This window comes from Notolabrus celidotus, chromosome 11, assembly GCF_009762535.1.
Source record: "Notolabrus celidotus isolate fNotCel1 chromosome 11, fNotCel1.pri, whole genome shotgun sequence".
Lineage (NCBI taxonomy): Eukaryota > Metazoa > Chordata > Actinopteri > Labriformes > Labridae > Notolabrus > Notolabrus celidotus.
The window spans coordinates 15,518,802-15,538,665 of NC_048282.1; the positions used below are offsets into that span (position 1 = coordinate 15,518,802).

At 38.7% G+C, this 19,864-nt stretch overlaps 2 protein-coding genes and 1 long non-coding RNA gene across 7 annotated transcripts; 2 read left to right on the forward strand and 1 right to left on the reverse strand.

Annotated features, from left to right (window-relative positions):
• Positions 1-1,004: 1,004 nt before the first annotated feature.
• On the forward strand, positions 1,005-2,882 carry LOC117820983. 4 transcript variants are annotated; one of them, XM_034694953.1, is made up of 7 exons: positions 1,005-1,363; positions 1,437-1,507; positions 1,710-1,886; positions 1,978-2,036; positions 2,108-2,173; positions 2,290-2,434; positions 2,772-2,882. In XM_034694953.1, exons 1-6 carry the CDS (start codon positions 1,179-1,181, stop codon positions 2,410-2,412), a joined length of 681 nt encoding a protein of 226 aa, XP_034550844.1. In that variant the 5' UTR covers positions 1,005-1,178; the 3' UTR covers positions 2,413-2,434; positions 2,772-2,882. The 4 variants fall into 4 exon arrangements, with proteins under 4 accessions (XP_034550844.1, XP_034550842.1, XP_034550841.1 ...); XM_034694951.1 differs by lacking the exon at positions 2,772-2,882 and adding an exon at positions 2,515-2,534 and having other exon boundaries at positions 1,006-1,363; XM_034694950.1 differs by lacking the exon at positions 2,772-2,882 and having other exon boundaries at positions 1,007-1,363; positions 2,290-2,534.
• Positions 2,572-3,818, forward strand: LOC117822170 (putative nuclease HARBI1; the record flags this gene model as incomplete). The annotated part of the gene is given in 5 exon segments (XM_034696845.1): positions 2,572-2,881; positions 2,984-3,096; positions 3,177-3,288; positions 3,382-3,505; positions 3,507-3,818. Coding segments are annotated over 5 exon segments (819 nt in total), but the record flags the coding sequence as incomplete, so codon positions are not given.
• Positions 3,819-3,915: 97 nt separating this feature from the next.
• On the reverse strand, positions 3,916-5,098 carry LOC117820984. 2 transcript variants are annotated; one of them, XR_004632891.1, is made up of 6 exons: positions 4,989-5,098; positions 4,609-4,786; positions 4,456-4,514; positions 4,319-4,384; positions 4,139-4,195; positions 3,916-4,041 (listed from the first exon to the last, which is right to left on the reverse strand). It is a non-coding gene; the product is annotated as an uncharacterized LOC117820984 (long non-coding RNA). The 2 variants fall into 2 exon arrangements; XR_004632890.1 differs by having other exon boundaries at positions 3,916-4,195.
• Between the last annotated feature and the right edge of the window lie 14,766 nt (positions 5,099-19,864).

Below are 19,864 nucleotides of genomic sequence, written 5' to 3' on the forward strand. Positions count from 1 at the left end.
AATCCTCAATCACAGAGTGTTTACAATGGATGCTTTATTGCCTCTAAATGGTCCAAAATATGTACTGAAACGGGTTATTTACCCACAATGTTTACAGTTGACAGGAAATCCAGAGGGAACTCAACTCAAACATCTATTTTCTGACGACAGTGAGAGTAATTCTATCTTCACAGGGATTACACAAGGGGGAACAAATGGGTGTTTTCACTTCCTTTTGACATGAATTTATCTTTCTTTCATGCTGTAAGTCTGAATCGTGTTCATATCACCTGCTTGTTTATAAACTATGAATAGAACACGAACACACAGAACTGGACTTGGACTTTTCTGACCATGACTTAAGATTTGGTTCTTCCACAGATTGTATATCTTAACATTTCAACTGTGTTTGGTTATGTAGAGAATCCAGATTTTTTTCATTCTCCATAACAGCTGTATATCAAACCATCAAACCTGTCATCTGATCTGCAGGTGCAGCTGTTGCTGTATGATGATGTCTGGCTTAAGACTCTGGTGCATGACACTCATCCATATATTTCACAGTCAAATGGGGAAAAAAACATGGATGTCAGAGTAATTCTTTCCTTAACATATTGAAATATTTCAAAAGCCCAATATTTTGTTTTTATTTATTTATTGCACATGTAAAAGAACAAAACAAAACATTTTTGTTCAATAATAATAATTCAATAATAAAACTAACCACTAACATGTCATGTGCGGGAGGAGCCAAAAAAACCCTAACAGGCTTGTCGAGTGGCCCCCCTAAAGAAAACAATCAAACAAAACAAAGACAAAGCATCAATGTAGAACAGAATATCTACAAACAAATAAAAACAAAATTAAAAAAAAGATTAATAAGAGGGATTGATATTTTTTTTAGAAGTTAGGAAAGTAGGACGAGTAAATAAACAGTAAACATACTGTCCATTATTTAGATGACTTGTCAGTCACACAGAGCTTTTTAAACTAGGGTTAATGTTTGGACCTGGGGTCCGTTTCACAAAGCAGGTTCAATAAAACTCTGAGTCTAACCCTGAACTCTAGTTGATCTACTCTGAGATAGCAAACTCTGTGTTTTCGGTTCCACAACAGCTGATTTGAGTTAGTTAAATCAACTTGGAGTAGTTTCACCTGGGGTTAAGTGCGTGCACCACAACTTTAAAAAGACAGCATCAATGGAGCCCCGATTCGACGAGTCACCATGGCAAAGGAGGAGAAGAGGGCGGCATTTTTCACCCTGGACATCCTTATTCGCTCATATGGCGAGTTTGAGCATGTTTTTCTTTTTAAAATGCAACACCGCTGCAGGTGCCAAACAGAGGGAGACGGCATGGGAGAACATTGCGGCTCGGGTCAATGCGTACGTTTAAATGTAGTCCTTTGCAATCACAGGGGTAAACTGCTTGAATGGCCTATTAGTTTATTTCATTTAGGTGCAATCCCGCGGGGGAGAAGCGCACCTGGCAGCAGCTTAGGATGAAATATAAAAACATTGTTCAAACAGGTAAGACCTCGGCATAATATCATGGGGGTACCTCATTTTGATCATGTTTTAGATTGTAAAGTAAATATTAAGTGGCTGTTTGACTGTGCAGTTGTTTTATCCCCAAGATAATGCTGTTTTCACACACATGCATGTATTTTCATCTATATCATGTTCTGTTAAATAATTAAGCCTATTTAAACTAACACAGACTTCTACTCAGCCAACAGAAAGAAAGCAGATGCCCTTAAAATGGGTGGCGGCCGAGCACCGCCACCTCTAATGGAGGCAGAGGCGCTGGCCCTGAGACAGAATTTTGGAAGGCCAGCGACTGAGGGAATCCCTGGAGGGAGCTCATCCTCTGAGCCCACCCCCCAAGACACAAGTGCCTTTATAACATGTAATATTCCTAGACCTATATATCTTTTTTTAAGCCTATTCATACAAATATTTATTTCCCTTTTCATTTTTTTTTTTTTTTCTCCCAACAGATTCTGATGGTGCGATCTGCCTGGTGGAGCCCCCTCACGCCACAACAGACCTTGTAACTGTAAGTAGGCAATACTCCAAAGATTTTGCCAAATGGTGGTTTAAGTATACTGAGACATATCACTCATCTAGGATGAAGAGTACGAGGAGACTTTGTCTGCTGCCTTCACAGAGGGGGAACCAGAAAGGCCTGTAGAGGTAACATTTGATATGTTATTGCTAGTTCTCTTCCCATTCACATTTCTTAACATTCTGGTGGAGTGTGACATTTAGCCTACACTGAAGTATTAACACATTGTCATCCTTTTTAACAGGGCATGGCTGGGCAGCAGCAGGAGGGTCCCTCAACTTCAACTGCACAGATTGACACAGTGAGATGGATGTTCAGTAAATTCAGTCTTGGACCGCCAGATGAGAAGGGCAGATCTCGAAATTGAATAACTAGAGCACAAGTTAGAGGTGGGTGCATGGTCACAGGTGAATTGTGTTAATTATGTTAAACACAGGAACATTAACTAAACTATCTCTTGTATTTGTAGGAAATAAAGGGCTAGAGTTACCCCTCTTTCTCTGGTTTGAGTTACCTCCCTTTGTGAAACGGAAAACACAGAGTATCCCTCATTTCAGGGTTAACAAACTCAGAGTATTCCCTAAACCTGCTTTGTGAAACGGACTCCAGGGGTCGTGCTCTTACATCCCAGCAGATATTGTGTGTTGCTCTGCTTTTTTTTGCAAATGGGAGTATTTTGTATAATGTTGGAGATGCAGAGCACCTAAGTAAGGCCACTGTATGCAGGGCGGTCAGAAAAGTGTGCCTCGCCCTGAAACGGCTACTGAACACCTTCATCGTTTTCTCGGGACATAAACCGGTCAGAGTCATCAAGGAGGAGTTCCACAGGATTGCAGGTGAATGGTGTAGAGATCTATTAAATTCATTTTAAATTATATTCTGTTAATGACATTGTGCTGCAACCTCAGAATGGGATTAGTAATTTTAATTTATTTTAGGATTTCCCAGTGTGATTGGCTGCATAGATTGCACACAAATCCCCATCACGGCTCCCTCACATAATGAGGCGGATTATGTTAACAGGAAGTCCATTCACAGCATAAATGTGCAGGTAAATGTAGATTGACTACTGTTTCAAAATGTTAAAGACTGCATCATAGTTCAACATCTGTCATTCTCTGCACTGTCAAGATCATATGTGATGCAGCCTACATCATTTCCAATGTGGAGGCCAAGTGGCCTGGGTCTGTTCACGACTCAAGGATGCATCGTGAGTCTAACCTGAGCAACAGACTGCAATGTGGTAAGCAGCCTAAAGATTAGCATAATATAATTCACTTGTCTCCCTCTTTTAATATACTGTAATATACTATAATGTATCCACTATACATTACAGGAGAGTTTGATGGCCTTCTGCTGGGTGACAGGGGTTACCCATGCCAACCAAGGCTGCTGACCCCTTACCCTGACCCTGAACCAGGCCCCCAACAGAACTTCAACCGGGGTCACTGCAGGACGATGGGTGGAGATGACCATAGGCCTGTTGAAAGCCCGTTTCCAGTGCCTACGTCACCTCAGGGTGACCTCTGAGAGGGCCTGTGATATTATTGTGGCATGTGGTGTTCTTCATAATATTGCCACTATTCGAGGAGAGCAACACCCTGCCCTACAAATAAGCTGATGATGACCACCCCATCCACCTGTCAGCTATGCAGGACGGCAGAGCAGTCAGAGACACCATATCCCGCATCCACTTCAGAGATTAAGACAATATCATCACCACTACCACCACCAACACAGCAGCAGTCAAATAAAAACATAATACAAATTTCATTTGGTCTTCTTTATTTCCTACAAATACAAGAGATAGTTTAGTTAATGTTCCTGTGTTTAACATAATTAACACAATTCACCTGTGACCATGCACCCACCTCTAACTTGTGCTCTAGTAATTCAATTTCGAGATCTGCCCTTCTCATCTGGCGGTCCAAGAACTGCATTTCTTTGTTGGTTTTTTCAATTTTTTTCAGAAGAAATATTTTGTAGATATCTTTAACTGGTAACTGGGAATACATAAGGAGGACATTAAATTATACAGTTGCACATGAATTCCACAGAATGAACCTCTGGTGTTTACTGAACATCCATCTCACTGTGTCAATCTGTGCAGTTGAAGTTGAGGGACCCTCCTGCTGCTGCCCAGCCATGCCCTGTTAAAAAGGATGACAATGTGTTAATACTTCAGTGTATAGGCTAAATGTCACACTCTATTTTCCACCAGAATGTTAAGAAATGTGAATGGGAAGAGAACTCAATAACATATCAAATGTTACCTCTATAGGCCTTTCTGGTTCCCCCTCTGTGAAGGCAGCAGACAAAGTCTCCTCGTACTCTTCATCCTAGATGAGTGATATGTCTCAGTTTACTTAAACCACCATTTGGCAAAATCTTTGGAGTATTGCCTACTTACAGTTACAAGGTCTGTTGTGGCGTGAGGGGGCTCCACCAGGCAGATCGCACCATCAGAATCTGTTGGGAGAAAAAAAATAGGAAAAAAAAGAAAAGGGAAATAAATATTTATGAATAGGCTTTAAAAAAAGATATATAGGTCTAGGAATATTACATGTTATAAAAAGCACTTGTGTCTTGGGGGGTGGGCTCAGAGGATGAGCTCCCTCCAGGGATTCCCTCAGTCGCTGGCCTTCCAAAATTCTGGCTCAGGGCCAGCGCCTCTGCCTCCGTTAGAGGTGGCGGTGCTCGGCCGCCACCCGTTATACGGGCATCTGCTTTCTTTCTGTTGGCTGAGTAGAAGTCTGTGTTAGTTTAAATAGGCTTAATTATTTAACAGAACATTATATAGATGAAAATACATGCATGTGTGTGAAAACAGCATTATCTTGGGGATAAAACAACTGCACAGTCAAACAGCCACTTAATATTTACTTTACAATCTAAAACATGATCAAAATGAGGTACCCCCATGATATTATGCCGAGGTCTTACCTGTTTGAACAATGTTTTTATATTTCATCCTAAGCTGCTGCCAGGTGCGCTTCTCCCCCGCGTGATTGCACCTAAATGAAATAAACTAATAGGCCATTCAAGCAGTTTACCCCTGTGATTGCAAAGGACTACATTTAAACGTACGCATTGACCCGAGCTGCAATGTTCTCCCATGCCGTCTCCCTCTGTTTGGCACCTGCAGCGGTGTTGCATTTTTTTTTAAAAACATGCTCAAACTCGCCAAATGAGCGAATAAGGATGTCCAGTTCCAGTGGGGGGAAAAATGCCGCCCTCTTCTTCTCCTTTGCCATGGTGACTCGTCGAATCGGGGCTCCATTGATGCTGTCTTTTTAAAGTTGTGGTGCACGCACTTAACCCCAGGTGAAACTACTCCAAGTTGATTTAACTAACTCAAATCAGCTGTTGTGGAACCGAAAACACAGAGTTTGCTATCTCAGAGTAGATCAACTAGAGTTCAGGGTTAGACTCAGAGTTTTATTGAACCTGCTTTGTGAAACGGACCCCAGAAGTCTAACATGACTTCACACCAACACAATCTTGGTCTGAATTTTTCACTGAAGCAGTGTCATTATCGGCTACCTGAACCCACTGTTAACTCAAAATGCGAGACTAAAAAACATGCACACACAAAACAGTCTCTCCAACTCTTATTTCTAAACTTCTCACATTTCCATAATTGTTACACCGAGGCAGGATTTTGTGTCCTGTTTAACAAAAAGGATTGAAACCTAATGTTCAACCAAAAAGTTGAAGAGGGATTTTTTTCCCAAAATGATGACAGAAGCTTGAAATAATAATATGAGGCTGTCAGAGGAAAAAAGCTCTTTCAGAGAATATTTGTAGCAGTCATTAAAGCTTTTACCCGTTGCTTCTGAGAGGATCTGTTGAACGAATGACAAAAACTTATTGTAAGTGTTAGTCATTTAGACCCCAAAAAATGTAAATTGGATTTGAAGTGGTTACCATTGCAACTACTGGGTACATGTTCGAGCCACAACCTTTAACATGAATGAGGTGTGTTTCAGAACATTCAAGATAAATGCAATGCTGCCCAGAGGCACGAATCAGTTGAATTTTTCCTCACAAAAGAAAACCATATGGAGCAAAGCCTTTGAAAACAAAACCCAAGATCTAAAGCAGAGTTAAGCTTAGAGAGTTGTGTCTCACATGAAGAAACACAGGAACATGCAAACACTGGTTCCATCAGGTACGGAATGTGATGATCGTTCCCATCTGAGCCGTCATTAATACTCAGTGATGTCAACATTAAACAGTGTCTTTATCACAATCAATTAAGTATCATGGGCTGTTCTGAGGTTTAAGTGTTTCACTGCACATCAGCCTGTCTCAGAAATGTCTGCACTCAAAAACAACTGTATCAGAAAACAGAACTTCTCTTTTATACCTGTGTCTTTTTTTCTTTTAGTTATTCTTGGCAGCAGGTTTTATTAATGGAGGTTGTAAAAATACTTTTCAGCACTTATCTGATTTGGAATATATTTGATTTACATCTAAGTGACTGAGTACCAACCTATCCAGGTGCATTTGAATAAAAGGGAAAGGGAATAAGCCTCATGTGCGGAAATTGGCTGAGGGTCTAAGTTTGTACAGAACTGGCTTTCAGCAACTCTTTCCTGTAGGAACTTAATCCAGCTGATACTTTTCAGGAATGTTTGGTTGTTTTGGCCATGTGTAGGTTATATATGGCCATGATGGCATTTATACAGCAAGAGCTAAACTAAGACTGTAAAATTTGCAATGTGAGAGGACTCCCCCATGTATGAAAGAAATATAGTAACTGAGGTTGTTGCTTTTTTGAAGCAGGTTGCAACCACCCCATCCCCTTATCCTACCCTTTTTAGTGACCTCCAAAAATGCACAAAAACGTAAAACGTGCAAAAATACAAGAAACCCAAAGAAAGGCCTTTCTGGAACTGGTGTTTGGTTTGTCCTCTCTGTGTTGCTCTGGTTACATCCAAATGCAACATGATGTACTTGTTTGACTTTAAGGTTACAACCTCTGCAAAAAGATGGTTATTTTCCCATCATTACACCCTATTGAACACATATGAAATGTGTTTATACTTGTCACTCATCATCTGTTCACACATCAAGTACACAGTGAAGTAAAACATGTTCCTTCTACAGGGGCAGTATTGGAAGCCCTCACGTCACCAAACCTTGAGTCTGTGTTGAGTCTTGAGTCCTCAGTGTTCAATACAATGCATTGCACTACTCACTCTTGCATTCACAGTAACATTTTTGAAAGCACAACGCATGATACAGAGTATCTTTTTCGGCATCCTGGCAGGAACTGTTGCAGACATGCACATGCAGTCGTTCGCTTAAAAGTGACTAACTTATCGAAATCTATCGAAATCAAAACGTGCTCAAAAAGGAAATCAAAAGTTTCAGTTTGTGCAATGTTGTCTCATGCTGTTTTCTTTTACCTTGAAAATGTATCACTCATTGTGAATACTTGCTGTCAAAATAGTGGAGACAGCAGGCTGTTAATCATCTTTTCTGACACCTACCTCTTCACAGTAGCTACAGTCATTGAGCATTTTGATATAGAAATTGTCAATCTCGTTGTTGATGGTCTTGTTTGATTTTGTAGGTCATGAAGGTGCATCACTATCAGTCTGTTTCATTACCAGTCAAACATCCTCACAGGAGCTTTAAGTTCATCATAACGCACTTAACTGAACTTGACAATGTGCCCTCTGTGCCCTCAGCCTGTGGGAACTGGCAATCCAATTAAATGAAAATACACTTTCTTTTTGTGCATGATTTCACTTCTTCATTTGATTGATTGCTCATGCGGCTGAATTTAAAACACTACAAAGTAATCATATAGTAGATTGTATCATGTAACAACAGAGGAAAACATGAGTTGTAGATTAAAACATAACAACACTGAGGATATCCTTAAAAGAAGTAATTATGAGCTTAAAGTGGAAATGTATATTCGATGCAGTAAAAAGACTAAATGTTGCTACATGTATAAATGTAGCTGTTTTGGATGATACATTACATTCTCATTTACTTGAATAGACTTGTCTGTTAGAGCCCTTTCAATGATGTGCCCACAGGGAACATTGAAGTATAGTGTATCAGAGCGTGCTGCAGCACCACACCTGCTGCAGGTACATGTAATTATGTCTGAGGATTCCCAGAAAATTTTAACAGCGTGAATTAGGGTTTTGTAGGCCTTTGGGCTTGATAAAAGCTTTCCTTCAACGAGTTAATTTCTAAAACATACTCTTTTGTCCCGGAGGCCTGACACAGAGCGTGTCTGGTAGCGCATCACTTCAGCAAGACTATTCACTGTAAAAAAAATAAATACACCATAAAAAGCCCATACTTAGCCTGCATTTTCATTCTGCTGTGGTGCAGTTTCTCAGTCACTTTCACAATTTTGTTGAAGAATGTTAGCAGCTTTGTGGGTGAGAATGAACTTTCCCAGGAGTAGGAGCCAAAAATCAAGAGGTGATTCCAGACGAGAGAAGTTTTGTCTGTCACACATTTTAAACAGAACTCTATTTTTACAGCGTTTTTTTCTTTTATTTTGGAATCTACAGCACTTCGGGAATCTGATACGTGTGTCTTTCAATCTCACGAATCAGATTAAACTCACAGATGAAGTCTTGTGAATACAGATGGTTTCTGAGTAGCACAAGAACACAGGGGATGCACAGGTGGGTCAAACTATTTGTTGGAGCATGAAATTGGTCTATGGCGATCAGTTTATATGCTTGAGCTGCGTTTTGTTAGGATTTGAAGAAACATCCTTGAATGACTCATGTAATTGGGAAATTGATGGAGCAATTAGATACTAAAGAGTATTAGCACACTAAATCACACCTCACACCTCTTGATGTCAAGACTTCTGACTTCACTTGATTGATTTCAATAAACACCCTCCAATATGCTCTCTGAGTCAAAAGAAGAATATACAAACTACGATTCCTTTTTTGTTTCATTGTCTGCAGGGTTTGACACACCCAGATAATCTTAAAAGGCTCATTAAGTGTTTTTGAAATGAGGTTTTATGACATACTTTTCAGCTGTGAAATTAACATAAAAGCAAGGCTGAAGTTTAGCTGGATCTATATTTCCTCAAGATAATCATCATTAAATAATTCTAACATTTTAGAATTAGCATAAAAAGCAGAAATGACAGACTTATCGAGCTATTCAAAAAAGCGTCATCACCTTACAGAGGTGGTATTGTGCTTTTTTCATATTCCAAATACAAACATTAAGCTAAAATGTTGGATGTCAATACTAAACATGGGAAAAGTTTCAAATTGTTAGGTAAACCTGTGTTGGAGTAATTCCCCGGATGAGACGGCAGGCTGTTTGTTCAAAAAGCAACACGAGAATTCTGCAAGAACACCAGATTTTCTCAAATTGTGACATTGTCCGTTGGTGAATCACCTTTAAAGGACAAATTTGTCATTTTTAAAAGAGAAACACAAACTTTTTGCACGGCAGCAGTGGAGGAGGCTTCCAGAATACTTGGTTCTGGAATGCTTGGAGGGCAGTAGCTGGAATTAAGTGTTTCAGACAGAGGCTAAAATGAGGGGTTTCAAATACCCCAGTCTGAGATAAGTTAAAAATTTTTTTTAGATGTATATCACCTAAAGCTACTACAAAGCTATCTGAGGGACAAGTTAAAGCCTCAAGATTTAGTATAATGCCCCTCTATTTAAAAAAAAAGAGGAAAACAAGAAAAAAAAAAGTTTATTTCAAGAATAAGCAGGTGGAGGTTTAATCTAAGAACTAACACATACTAAGTATCTCTCCTTTACTGTTGTGCAGCAGAAGTACACAGTTGCTCACGATGGAAATATTCAAGTATGATTAATCAATTAATCAATCAATCAATCAATCAATCAATCAATCAATCAATCAATCAATCAATCAATCAATCAATCAATCAATCTTTATTCATATTGCAAAATAACAACATAATCTCAAGATGCTTTTCAAAAAGCAGGTCTAGACCGTACTCTATGTTGTATTATTAACAAAGACCCAACATCAAAACAGGATGAGATCCAGTCCCATCTTACTGACAGGACTCTCTTATCTCATCTTAATTTACCATGAGTAGAGCACTTTGGAGCATTTAGGAAGTTACAGCAACAAGGACAAACTTCCTTTTAACAGGCAGAAACCTTAAGCAGAACCAGACTCATGTCAGACAGACATCTACCTCGACAAAGTTGGGGTTGGAAAGAGGGACAGAGGGAGATGAAGACAAGGAGAAGTATAAGCAAGTGCATGCACCACAGAATCTTACCGCGGTGTGGTTCTTTAATAAATTTACTTAACTTGTATCATACGGTCACAAAATATAATATACACACCCACACTGTCAGTGCTGACTTAAAACCCACTTAAATTAAATATTTTCCCACAAGAGATCAGCATAAATCCTTAAAAAACACAAGAGATGAAAGACATGGGTCATCACTTGCATCAAACTGGATGTTTCTCTAAAATTCAAACTGCTGTTTAGTGCCTCAATTCATGGCTCTGTCAGGAGAGTTATGTCTTTCAAACTTTAAAACACTCCATATGTTCATGTGGAGGGAATAACACATCATTTGATCCATGTGTGAGCATGGTGTTCTGGGTAAAAGGGCAATGTCAAGTGTTGCAGTTTTCCCTAAGTGCAAGGTATGTAGGCAAGGTATACAGAATTTGGTAGGTATGTTTAGAATGTAACAAAAAATGATTGTTCTTGAGTTATGGGAATGTGAAAAGTGCTTTAAACAAGATTGTAAAGTTTTACACCGGTTATTCAAAGTTCAGTGTGCATCCACACAGGAAAGAGACGTAAAAACTCTCATTCCTCACATAATTTATGTTCTTCTGGGGATATCATTGCTAGGATTCAGTGTGCCTGCACTGAAATGTTGCTGACTTGTTTATTGTATTATACCTACTTATTCTCATTCAGATTAACTGAAAAGACACTTGGAAAGTATCTGGAGAGCTGTTCAAAGGACAAGCATGTAGTCATCTGGCTTTGCTTCACTCAGAAACACATCTGGAGTCCATGCTGGAGCGTGCAGATCTGCCGCGCAGGGACAGTGAAAGGTGCAGGGATGCTCAAGGATCTACAGAAAATCAAATCCAGAAAAGAGACCCACTACTAAAAATGATTACTTCCTTTTAAGCAGTATATTGTGGTCTCACAAATATTCTGATCTTATAATCTGTGTTATGCTTATTGTGTTTTTTTTTTCTGTCTTGTTCAATTCAACATACTTGCCCATCCTGGACAGGATTTATTTCCTGGTTTCCCTGTTAAGGTTCTGATGTTGTAGTTGTTCAAATCCAGACAGAGGATCTAAAAACAGACAGGGGTCTTCAAGCGGTATAAATAAAACTGATTTAACTTGATCTGCAAACTTTAAACCTCTGATAAGAACATCAAGGGGCATATTTGGCTGCTTATGATTATTTGCATGTCTCGACAGAAATAAATCACCTTCTTTTCTGGAGATGACAGAATTCTAACAGAATATTATCCGCGAAACCATCTCTCTGGAGCAACGAAGAGAAAAGAATAAATTAGTCATAGACAATTATCCTGTCCATTTTGAGGGGAAAAAAACTAAACAACAGAATACTTCTTTAGCTGTTCTCATAGGATTCTCAGTGATTCTGCTCTGTAAAGGTTAATGGGGGTTGCAGTAAATCCCTACACTGGGTCATCAGGTGAGAGGGTTACACCCAAAATATAGGTCACCACTGGCCTGAAACAGAAGGACAGACAAATATTGATGGTATCAGCTACAGGCAGTTCAGATGGAAATCAAACAAAAATTTTAGTTTTTGTAGAAAAGTATATCAGGCACACAAGGAATGTGTAGATTCTAGGCTTAAAGGCTCCAGACAGAATCCAGGACCTTTTTGCACCCAACACCAAATAGTAATAATAATAATAACTTTATTTATACAGCTTTACAAAGTGCTTTAACAAACAAAGCATGGCAGGATTCAACAAAGCACGGCAGGATTCGGATGACAAAATAAACCTTTATCAGACACAGAGGAGAGTAGAAATTCTAACAATGCAGAAAACAAAATATGACGCAGAAGGTTAAAAAGAAAACACGTAAATCGAACTGAATATAGTGAGGAAACAGTAGACCATTAAATCATTGTTAGAGAGGTTTTTTTAAAATAATACAAAATAAAATAAGTCAATAAATCAAGGTGTTGAAGGACAATACAAGGGCTTTTAGAAGAAGATGACATCACATCAAAGAACATAGGAAAGGATAGATTAAGAACATTAAAATAATAAATGAAAATAAATGAATAAATGGTCAAATAAATACATTCAAATAAGTAATTTGAATAAAAATAAAAAATAAGTTCAAAGGGTGAAGTCACATTAAAGCAAGTCAGTAAAAGTGAGTCTTAAGAGATTCAAAAGATGTCACTGACTCTGAGACATGTTAAGAAAAACAATCCTCATAATGCGATTTACTGAAGTTTGTTAATATATCAAAAAGTATATCCTCTCCATTAAAATATGGACTGGTTATCAAACCCAATATTGGATACAATGGAAAACTAAAATCCCATGGACATTAATATTCATTAGTGGAACCAGTTTCCACACACAACTAGATATAGAGTGATGAGCAGGTTTCTACTGTTCAAACTGTTGGATTAAAATGTTTGCAGCTTATTGAGATCAACCAAACTTTAAACTGTAGAACTTTTAGTCAATCTATAATATTCAGATAGCTATAGTTTACCAGACCACATTGTAAACATTCATTAAATGCCTTTGTTAAAGTGAGTTTTATAATGTTCTTTTGAAATTGTCATGCAAAAATCAACGCTGAGGTCTGTCATCCTCTGGACTGAAACGCACACACTCACTTTGATTTTAAATTGCACTATAGCAAAGTTTTTGCACTGTTTTAAACCATATTTTATTATTTTTATTAGCTTACCCTTTTTAATTTGATGCTGATCTTTTTCTAGCTATTTCCTATGTTTATCTGTTGTTGTCATTGCTAGGGTTTGAGAGAGAAATGTGATATCAAATCCTCTGCATGTCTGGTGCATACTGCAGTTTTTGACAATAAAGAAGACTTTGAACTTTGAACTTTGAACTTTGAACACAGGCACAGTGTTATGGGTTTTGGTGACCTTACTAATCTTTTCAGGACTTTGAAACTACCAGCAGATTTATTGCAGCAAATAGGGAAAAAAGATACTTCAAAGCATTTGGGAGTGGTAAAAGCTGTATTTTTCAGCAAGGAAAGAACATACTTCTGCAAAATTTGCAATCTGTATCCAAGTACCAAGAAACTCAGTTCTTTAAGTTGCAGGGGTCTGTATTTTTCTCTGTCTAGGAACAACTCTCCTGTCATTTCAGATTCCACCAGCTCCTTCATCATACCCTCCACACGCACTGACTCACTGATTATGAGGCGCATTCCAACCAACTGAATGCAGGTACTTAGATATCCTGCTTTCACATCTTCAAGTGCAGATGGAAATAGTTAACCACATATTGGGCCCCTTATGTGAGTTCACATACCTGCAGATCTTCCTGTGGGACCCATAGTTCATGCAAAATTGGGTGTCTTTGCCTCCATAAAAGTGAACACTAAACAAGCATTGTTTATGTAGAAGAGAAGTCCACTAACGCATTTATTCACTGACAACATCTGGCTACCTGCTGCAGTATATTTTTCAAAGTAATTGGTACTTTTGGCTCAATGTCTATACAGAATTTTAAAAATTTCCATGAATTTCCTGACTGATGGTCCTGACATGTATGGAAACAATAATTACGCAAGCACAAGTACATAATGGAAGTATGGCCATCTTTATTTTCGTGTGATTGCAATGATTACTCCTGGGCCACTTCTGCTTATGAAACAATGACAAGCTCGGAAATGGAACCACACAATTACACTCTGCACACACCTAATGTCAGATAGTTTTCTAAGAAGAGAGTTGAGTGTTCACGCAGGGTGAAGACACAGATAGGACTTTTCCTAGAAAAGCCCTACTCATCCTTGCTTGGAAAGCTTGTAAAAATTTTAATAAAATATGTGTTTTCTGTCTTGTTTTGCTTTGAGCTTTTGTATCTTATAGAAAATATGTTGAACGTTCCCTCACTTCTGACCCACTGACCCCTTCAAACAACATCTTAGGAGGTTCCCTGACTCTATGGTTTTTTTAATGGATGGAGTGAGAATCCATGAATGCACAACTTGGAAACTGAACAAAACCTTTGTTCGGTGGAGCACTTAGAGAAGAGATCCAACCACATTTCCAGTGAAGTAAAATAAGAGCTGAGTTCAGCACCATAAAGATCTACGACGTGATCTAATTCTCAAACAAAGTCAGAGTTCAAACAGCTCTTTTAGAGGTGCCACTGCTTTTACCACAGTCATTTTTCTTTAGAGCTCAAAGCCAAAAGAGATAAATCTCAATAACTCCCTCTGAATTTCTGAACTGTCCTGTGGTTAGACATAAAGAAGTTGGAATTTGTTTTTTTCCTCTTTTAGATCATCCATCAATTTCTCACTTTGAATTGACTTGGCACATAGTGAGAGTTCAGCTCTTTACAGGTTATGTTCAGGGAAACATTATAGGAACAGCAGATGTTCAATCATGTTGAGCCTGAACTGAACCTCTGTGCAATGGCAGATGATATAATTTATGCTTGAATTTAAACTTGTCATTAAATAAGCTAGATATATAATAAAAAAATGTAATTTAGGACATAGATCAAACCAAGAGCTCTGGGATCCTAATGCACATCTATATGAGACATACAAAAGAACCTCTCATTACATTTTTTGCCTATATTTAGCAATGCAGCAGTCAAATGAAGTTAGCAGGTAGACAGCTTTGACATGGGGGACATACCACAGTGTTAGATAATACACAGCCTGTCAGAGGGAGTCATGATGAGCAGCACCTTTGGGAGAGGACAAACAAGAGCGTGTCTGGCATGTGTATGCAGGTTTATTTATCGGAGTGTGAGGTCATTATAAGTGAAGCATGAGGCCAATTATCCAAATCCAATTCTGTTGGCCTTTTGACTTACAACGTCATCAGTAATTGACACATTTTCTTAACCCTTAAACAAAGTAAGACTGGTTGAGTGTTTGAGTGTCCATAAGCTGCCATTTAAATAGAAAGAAGTGGTTCTTGGCTTCAGAGTAATTGCTCAGTAGTCTGTTGTCATGCTGGTTTTAAATGCAAAAAAAAAACTTAAACCGATTCAATGATAAGAGGGGATCCAAACTGAAAGCAGCACACTATTAGTATTTTTTTTGATATTTACAACCTGCACTGTCAGTGGCATTGCAAAAATCTTGACCCAGAGGGATGGTGGATTTAATCCTTGCAGCCTGATGTTCAAAGCACAGTTGTATATTTGCTGAGATTCAGGCTATTATTCTGATTTAAGTGGCACACACTCAACAGAGACTTTAAGACTCAAGTTGACTAAAAGATCGGTAGAAAAAAAGAAACTTTGAATCTTCACTTTCTGACTGTTCCTACACAAAACATGAATAGGAATAACATTAATGGAAAAATGAGGTAGAAGTCAGGTTTTCAGCTCTTGAGCAGCACAGGTGGAGATGTGGGGCAGATGCAGTTTGAATTTTGACTTGCACGTGTGCACATACATACACTCAAACCAATCATAACGGAAAAAGCTACAACTAAGCTCCAAGTTTCATAAAGTGCGACCTGCCTTTAGGGCTGGTGTAAATCATAAGTTGTAAATTTTACGCACTGATGATAACACAACACATTTGCTATGATGCAAAATATTTTCTTTAACTGCATGCCAATTTCCCAAGCAGCAATTCAGGAGAGACCACATTTATTGATTGGATTTTTCAACATTAATGTAGGTTATCGCAGTGTGCAGGGACTCAAGGACATTGGGACCTGTTTTGCAGAGCTTGGCTGGACCAACACTTGGGTTTATATTTTAATAACAAGCCTTAATTGCAGATTTTATCCACTCTGGGAAGATCATACATTGCAGAAAATTGACTTATGCACTTCGAAAAGAGTGGTTTACACTCCTGATTAATCATGGCATGTGAGTCTAAGATATCAGTAGTTTTATGCTGTTGGTTTTTGGCAGAGACCGAATAATGCAGAACTGCTCTTATTAAACATTTATGGACTTCAGTTGAGAACCGTAAAATGTATTAGAATAGACATTAGTTGGATTATTAAAAGGGTTTTACTCCACTCACACTTGGAATCAATGTCTGTGCTGAGCAGCTGGCCCCAATCTTCACAAAGATCTTCAACACATCGCTGGAGCTGTGTTAAGTGCCCTCATGCTTCAAAAGCTCCACCATCATCCCAGTCCCAAAGAAACCCACCATCACAGGACTCAATGACTACAGGCCCGTCGCCCTGACGTCTGTGGTCATGAAGTCCTTCGAGAGACTGGTGTTGAGCCACCTGAAGGACATCACAGGCCCCCTGCTGGACCCCCTGCAGTTTGCATACCGACAAACACAGACTGCAACGGACTATAAGGACTGCAGAAAAAATCATCGGCGTCGACCTGCCCCCCATCCAGGACTTGTACCGGTCCCTGGCCAGGAAACGGGCAGGTAGCATCACCGCTGACCCCTCACACCCTGGACACAAATTCTTCAAACTCCTCCCCTCTGGCAGGCGCTACAGATCACTGTGCGCCAAAACAACCCGCCATAAGAACAGTTTCTTCCCCCAGGCTGTCACTCTGATGAACACTAAACCATAACAGTGTCATACCTGTTGGATCAATACTCTCTGTAAATATACATGTAAATACACAATGCAACAATTCTCCAAGCAGAATTCCATATTTCTATTTTTTGTATTATTTAACTTCTATTTCTTTAATGTAAAAACTACCTCTGCAACTCACCACTGCACTTTATCATATTATTTTAGCCTGTACATATTAGTCAAGCCTATTTGTTGTTTCTTTGTATTTATAGCTAAGGTTATTGTTATTATATTTTTATTTTATTTTTTATTGTAGTTCTTATTCTTATTCTTATTCTTATGCCTTGTACAAAGAGAGCACAGTTTACTAAAGTCAAATTCCTTGTGTGTTCAAGCATACTTGGCGAATAAAGCTGATTCTGATTCTGATTCTGATTCTGCTACAGTTCATGCTGGGTAGCACCAACACAGTACTATGCATCATCTGCAGGAGTTTCTCTTTACTCTCTCTTTACAGCATGTGCTGCTGATTCTGCCTGTCTGCCTGTCTGCCTGTCTGTCTGTATTATGTAATAGTATGCTGAAGGGGGAAACAGGTATAGCACACTTGCTTAAGAATGCACCAACATCTTTAAGGACTCTGTTGAACCAATAAGAGGCTAACTTTTGAGCATGGTAGATGGTAAAGGTCGGCCGGAAGGTTTTCAAAGGAATAGTTCTGGTGTCTTAAAGTGGGCTTGTATGAGGTACCTATCAGTTGTGATTGTACTATATATGTTGGATAACAGTCAGTTCGGCTCCTGCTTAGAGAAGCCAGCTAGTCTTTCAACTTGGAAACCAAGCTAGGTAATGCTGCAGACAGGGTCATGTGTGCTGCATGTTCTATCAGCTAAATAGAGTCCTACATGTGAAAAACAAATTTAATTAAAGTGTACACAATATTTATGAAAACTTTCTCTGCTTTAACTCAACATCACAAACCTCAATCCTTTGTTTTTATCAAAACAACAGCCCTGCATACTTAAGAATGCTGTGCAATGTATAATGTTATACTATAAGTCAGAAATTAAATTAAGCTTCTGTTTTCTGAGTCTTCAGTTGGTGCATGATTGTATGTTTTCAAGACAAACCTGTCACACTTAAACAACATGATGCAACTGTCCTGATCAATTTATGGGGGGGGGGTGTAATCCTAAATCCATGCTAGACAATCTTGCTGGATTTAAGCTAAAGTACCTACACAACTCCACCCAATCATCAGGAGAGCTCTGCATAATTGTGACTATTTGACTATTTATTCCCTACTTTGAATAGTGTTGTGTAGTTTTCTTCATATTGTCTTTTATGCGTTGACTCTTCTAATTACAGCTGACCTGAACAGATAATCTGATACCATCTCATGCATGTGGAAGAATACAGAGTAGTAAGCAGAGTAGGGCAGTTTAGGTCAAGGTGAAGCCCTGAAAATATCTAAAAGGACAGTTTACGTTGAACAGTTTGTTTTTCTCGTGAAACTGGCTAAAGCTTGTATTTGTCATTACGCTGTCTGCAGCTACTGAGCTCAGTTACATTCTGTATGGCTTTAAAACAAGGGCCTACTTGACTCCTATCTGCATGTATTGCACTTACTGTTGGTAAGTACCCCATACTAAACTACTTCAAAAATCCTGAACCATGCTTTGTGACATTCAACTTACATTGAACCCAAAACGCTCAACATTTTAAGAACGAAGCCAGCACCATCCAGAACCCACCAGACCTTAGAACTCTTGTTGACCCCATTGTGACCTTTGAATTCATCAACAACATAATACACTAACCCGACAGGTTAGAGACAGGGACAGAGACAGTTCTCTAATTATAATAAAATAGAAAAAATATATAGTAGTGTATAAAGGTAACATTAAATGCTGCCTATAGTGATTTTGTTACAAGAATAATTGCACACATACATTTGGCCTTCAAATTTAATAGAAACAACGGTGACTTGATCCAACTGTTACCGTCAAATTAAAAAAGATCTGCCTTTGGATAGGAGTTACTCTCAAATAATGCATGCAGGGCAGCAGATAGGCTGTTAAACTTAACTTATCAGGTTTAATAAGATCATCAGAGATATATCTATGATGTTTTAATCTTCTCTTTTAAGATGATTTACAGTGTTGCACATTTGATATGGTCTGTTATCTGTAAGTATAGCGCTTTTTTATTTGTAGCAACATATTGGGAGTGTTTAAATTTCATTAAGATATCAATCATGTGTAAGAAGGCATGGCTATGACATGAATTTATCTGTAGTCCTTCTTCTTATATCTCCAAGAGAAATATGCAATCTCTAGGTCTGCCTCAAGGAAAAACCATATGGCAGCCTGAATAATGTAAGGTACTAAGTACTGTGGGAGAGATTTATTGCCCTGTTCATTCTTGGTGTGCAAAGTATAACAGCAAAAATGATAATACTGCACATGTGTGAAGGGGGCTGAGCAGCATATTTAATGTATGGAAGTCTGGTGATGGTTTGTTCTTATGTGTTATTACTTAGTTTTACACTCTGGTGTAAAGCAAATGGAAGGCTTGGGGGCCTGAGTAAGAACCATGTCCAAGGGTGAATGATGGGACATGACGCCACCATGTGGAGAAATCTTTGCAAAACAACTTACATTGACTTGAGCATATGTTCATGAGTAGATATGTCAGTAATAATCCAAATAATATATCCCCTCATGTATTGAGTTTTTCATTATTTCACCTCATTAGTTAGAGAGACAATAAATAAAGACACATCTTAAATAACAATACAAATCGTCCCCATATGGCAGTGAAGTCATTCTGCTGCTCGGAGTTTGCGTATCCCATAAGCATCTGAAGGGGAGCCTCTGAAGCGTGACTGGCATTGATTTTTTCTGCATGCATATTTGCATTTGAACAGAACACTTGGGTATGAAAGCCAAAGAGGGCGTTCAGAACAGAAGGTTCCTATGACTCACCAATGCAATACATCTCCCACTTAGCCTTCATCGTTGAATACTGTGCACTCTATGCAGCATACAATATGCTATAGCATGTTTTCCTCAATGCAGTGAGTTAAAGCTTGGCTTTTACAAGCT

Bases quoted from the DNA above. Each gene is read 5' to 3' on its own strand.
- LOC117820983 (XM_034694953.1), top strand. From the start codon at position 1,179: ATGGAGCCCCGATTCGACGAGTCACCATGGCAAAGGAGGAGAAGAGGG. The intron at 1,508-1,709 runs GTAAGACCTCGG...ACTTCTACTCAG, and splicing joins TAAAAACATTGTTCAAACAG to CCAACAGAAAGAAAGCAGAT. The intron at 2,174-2,289 runs GTAACATTTGAT...CCTTTTTAACAG, and splicing joins AACCAGAAAGGCCTGTAGAG to GGCATGGCTGGGCAGCAGCA.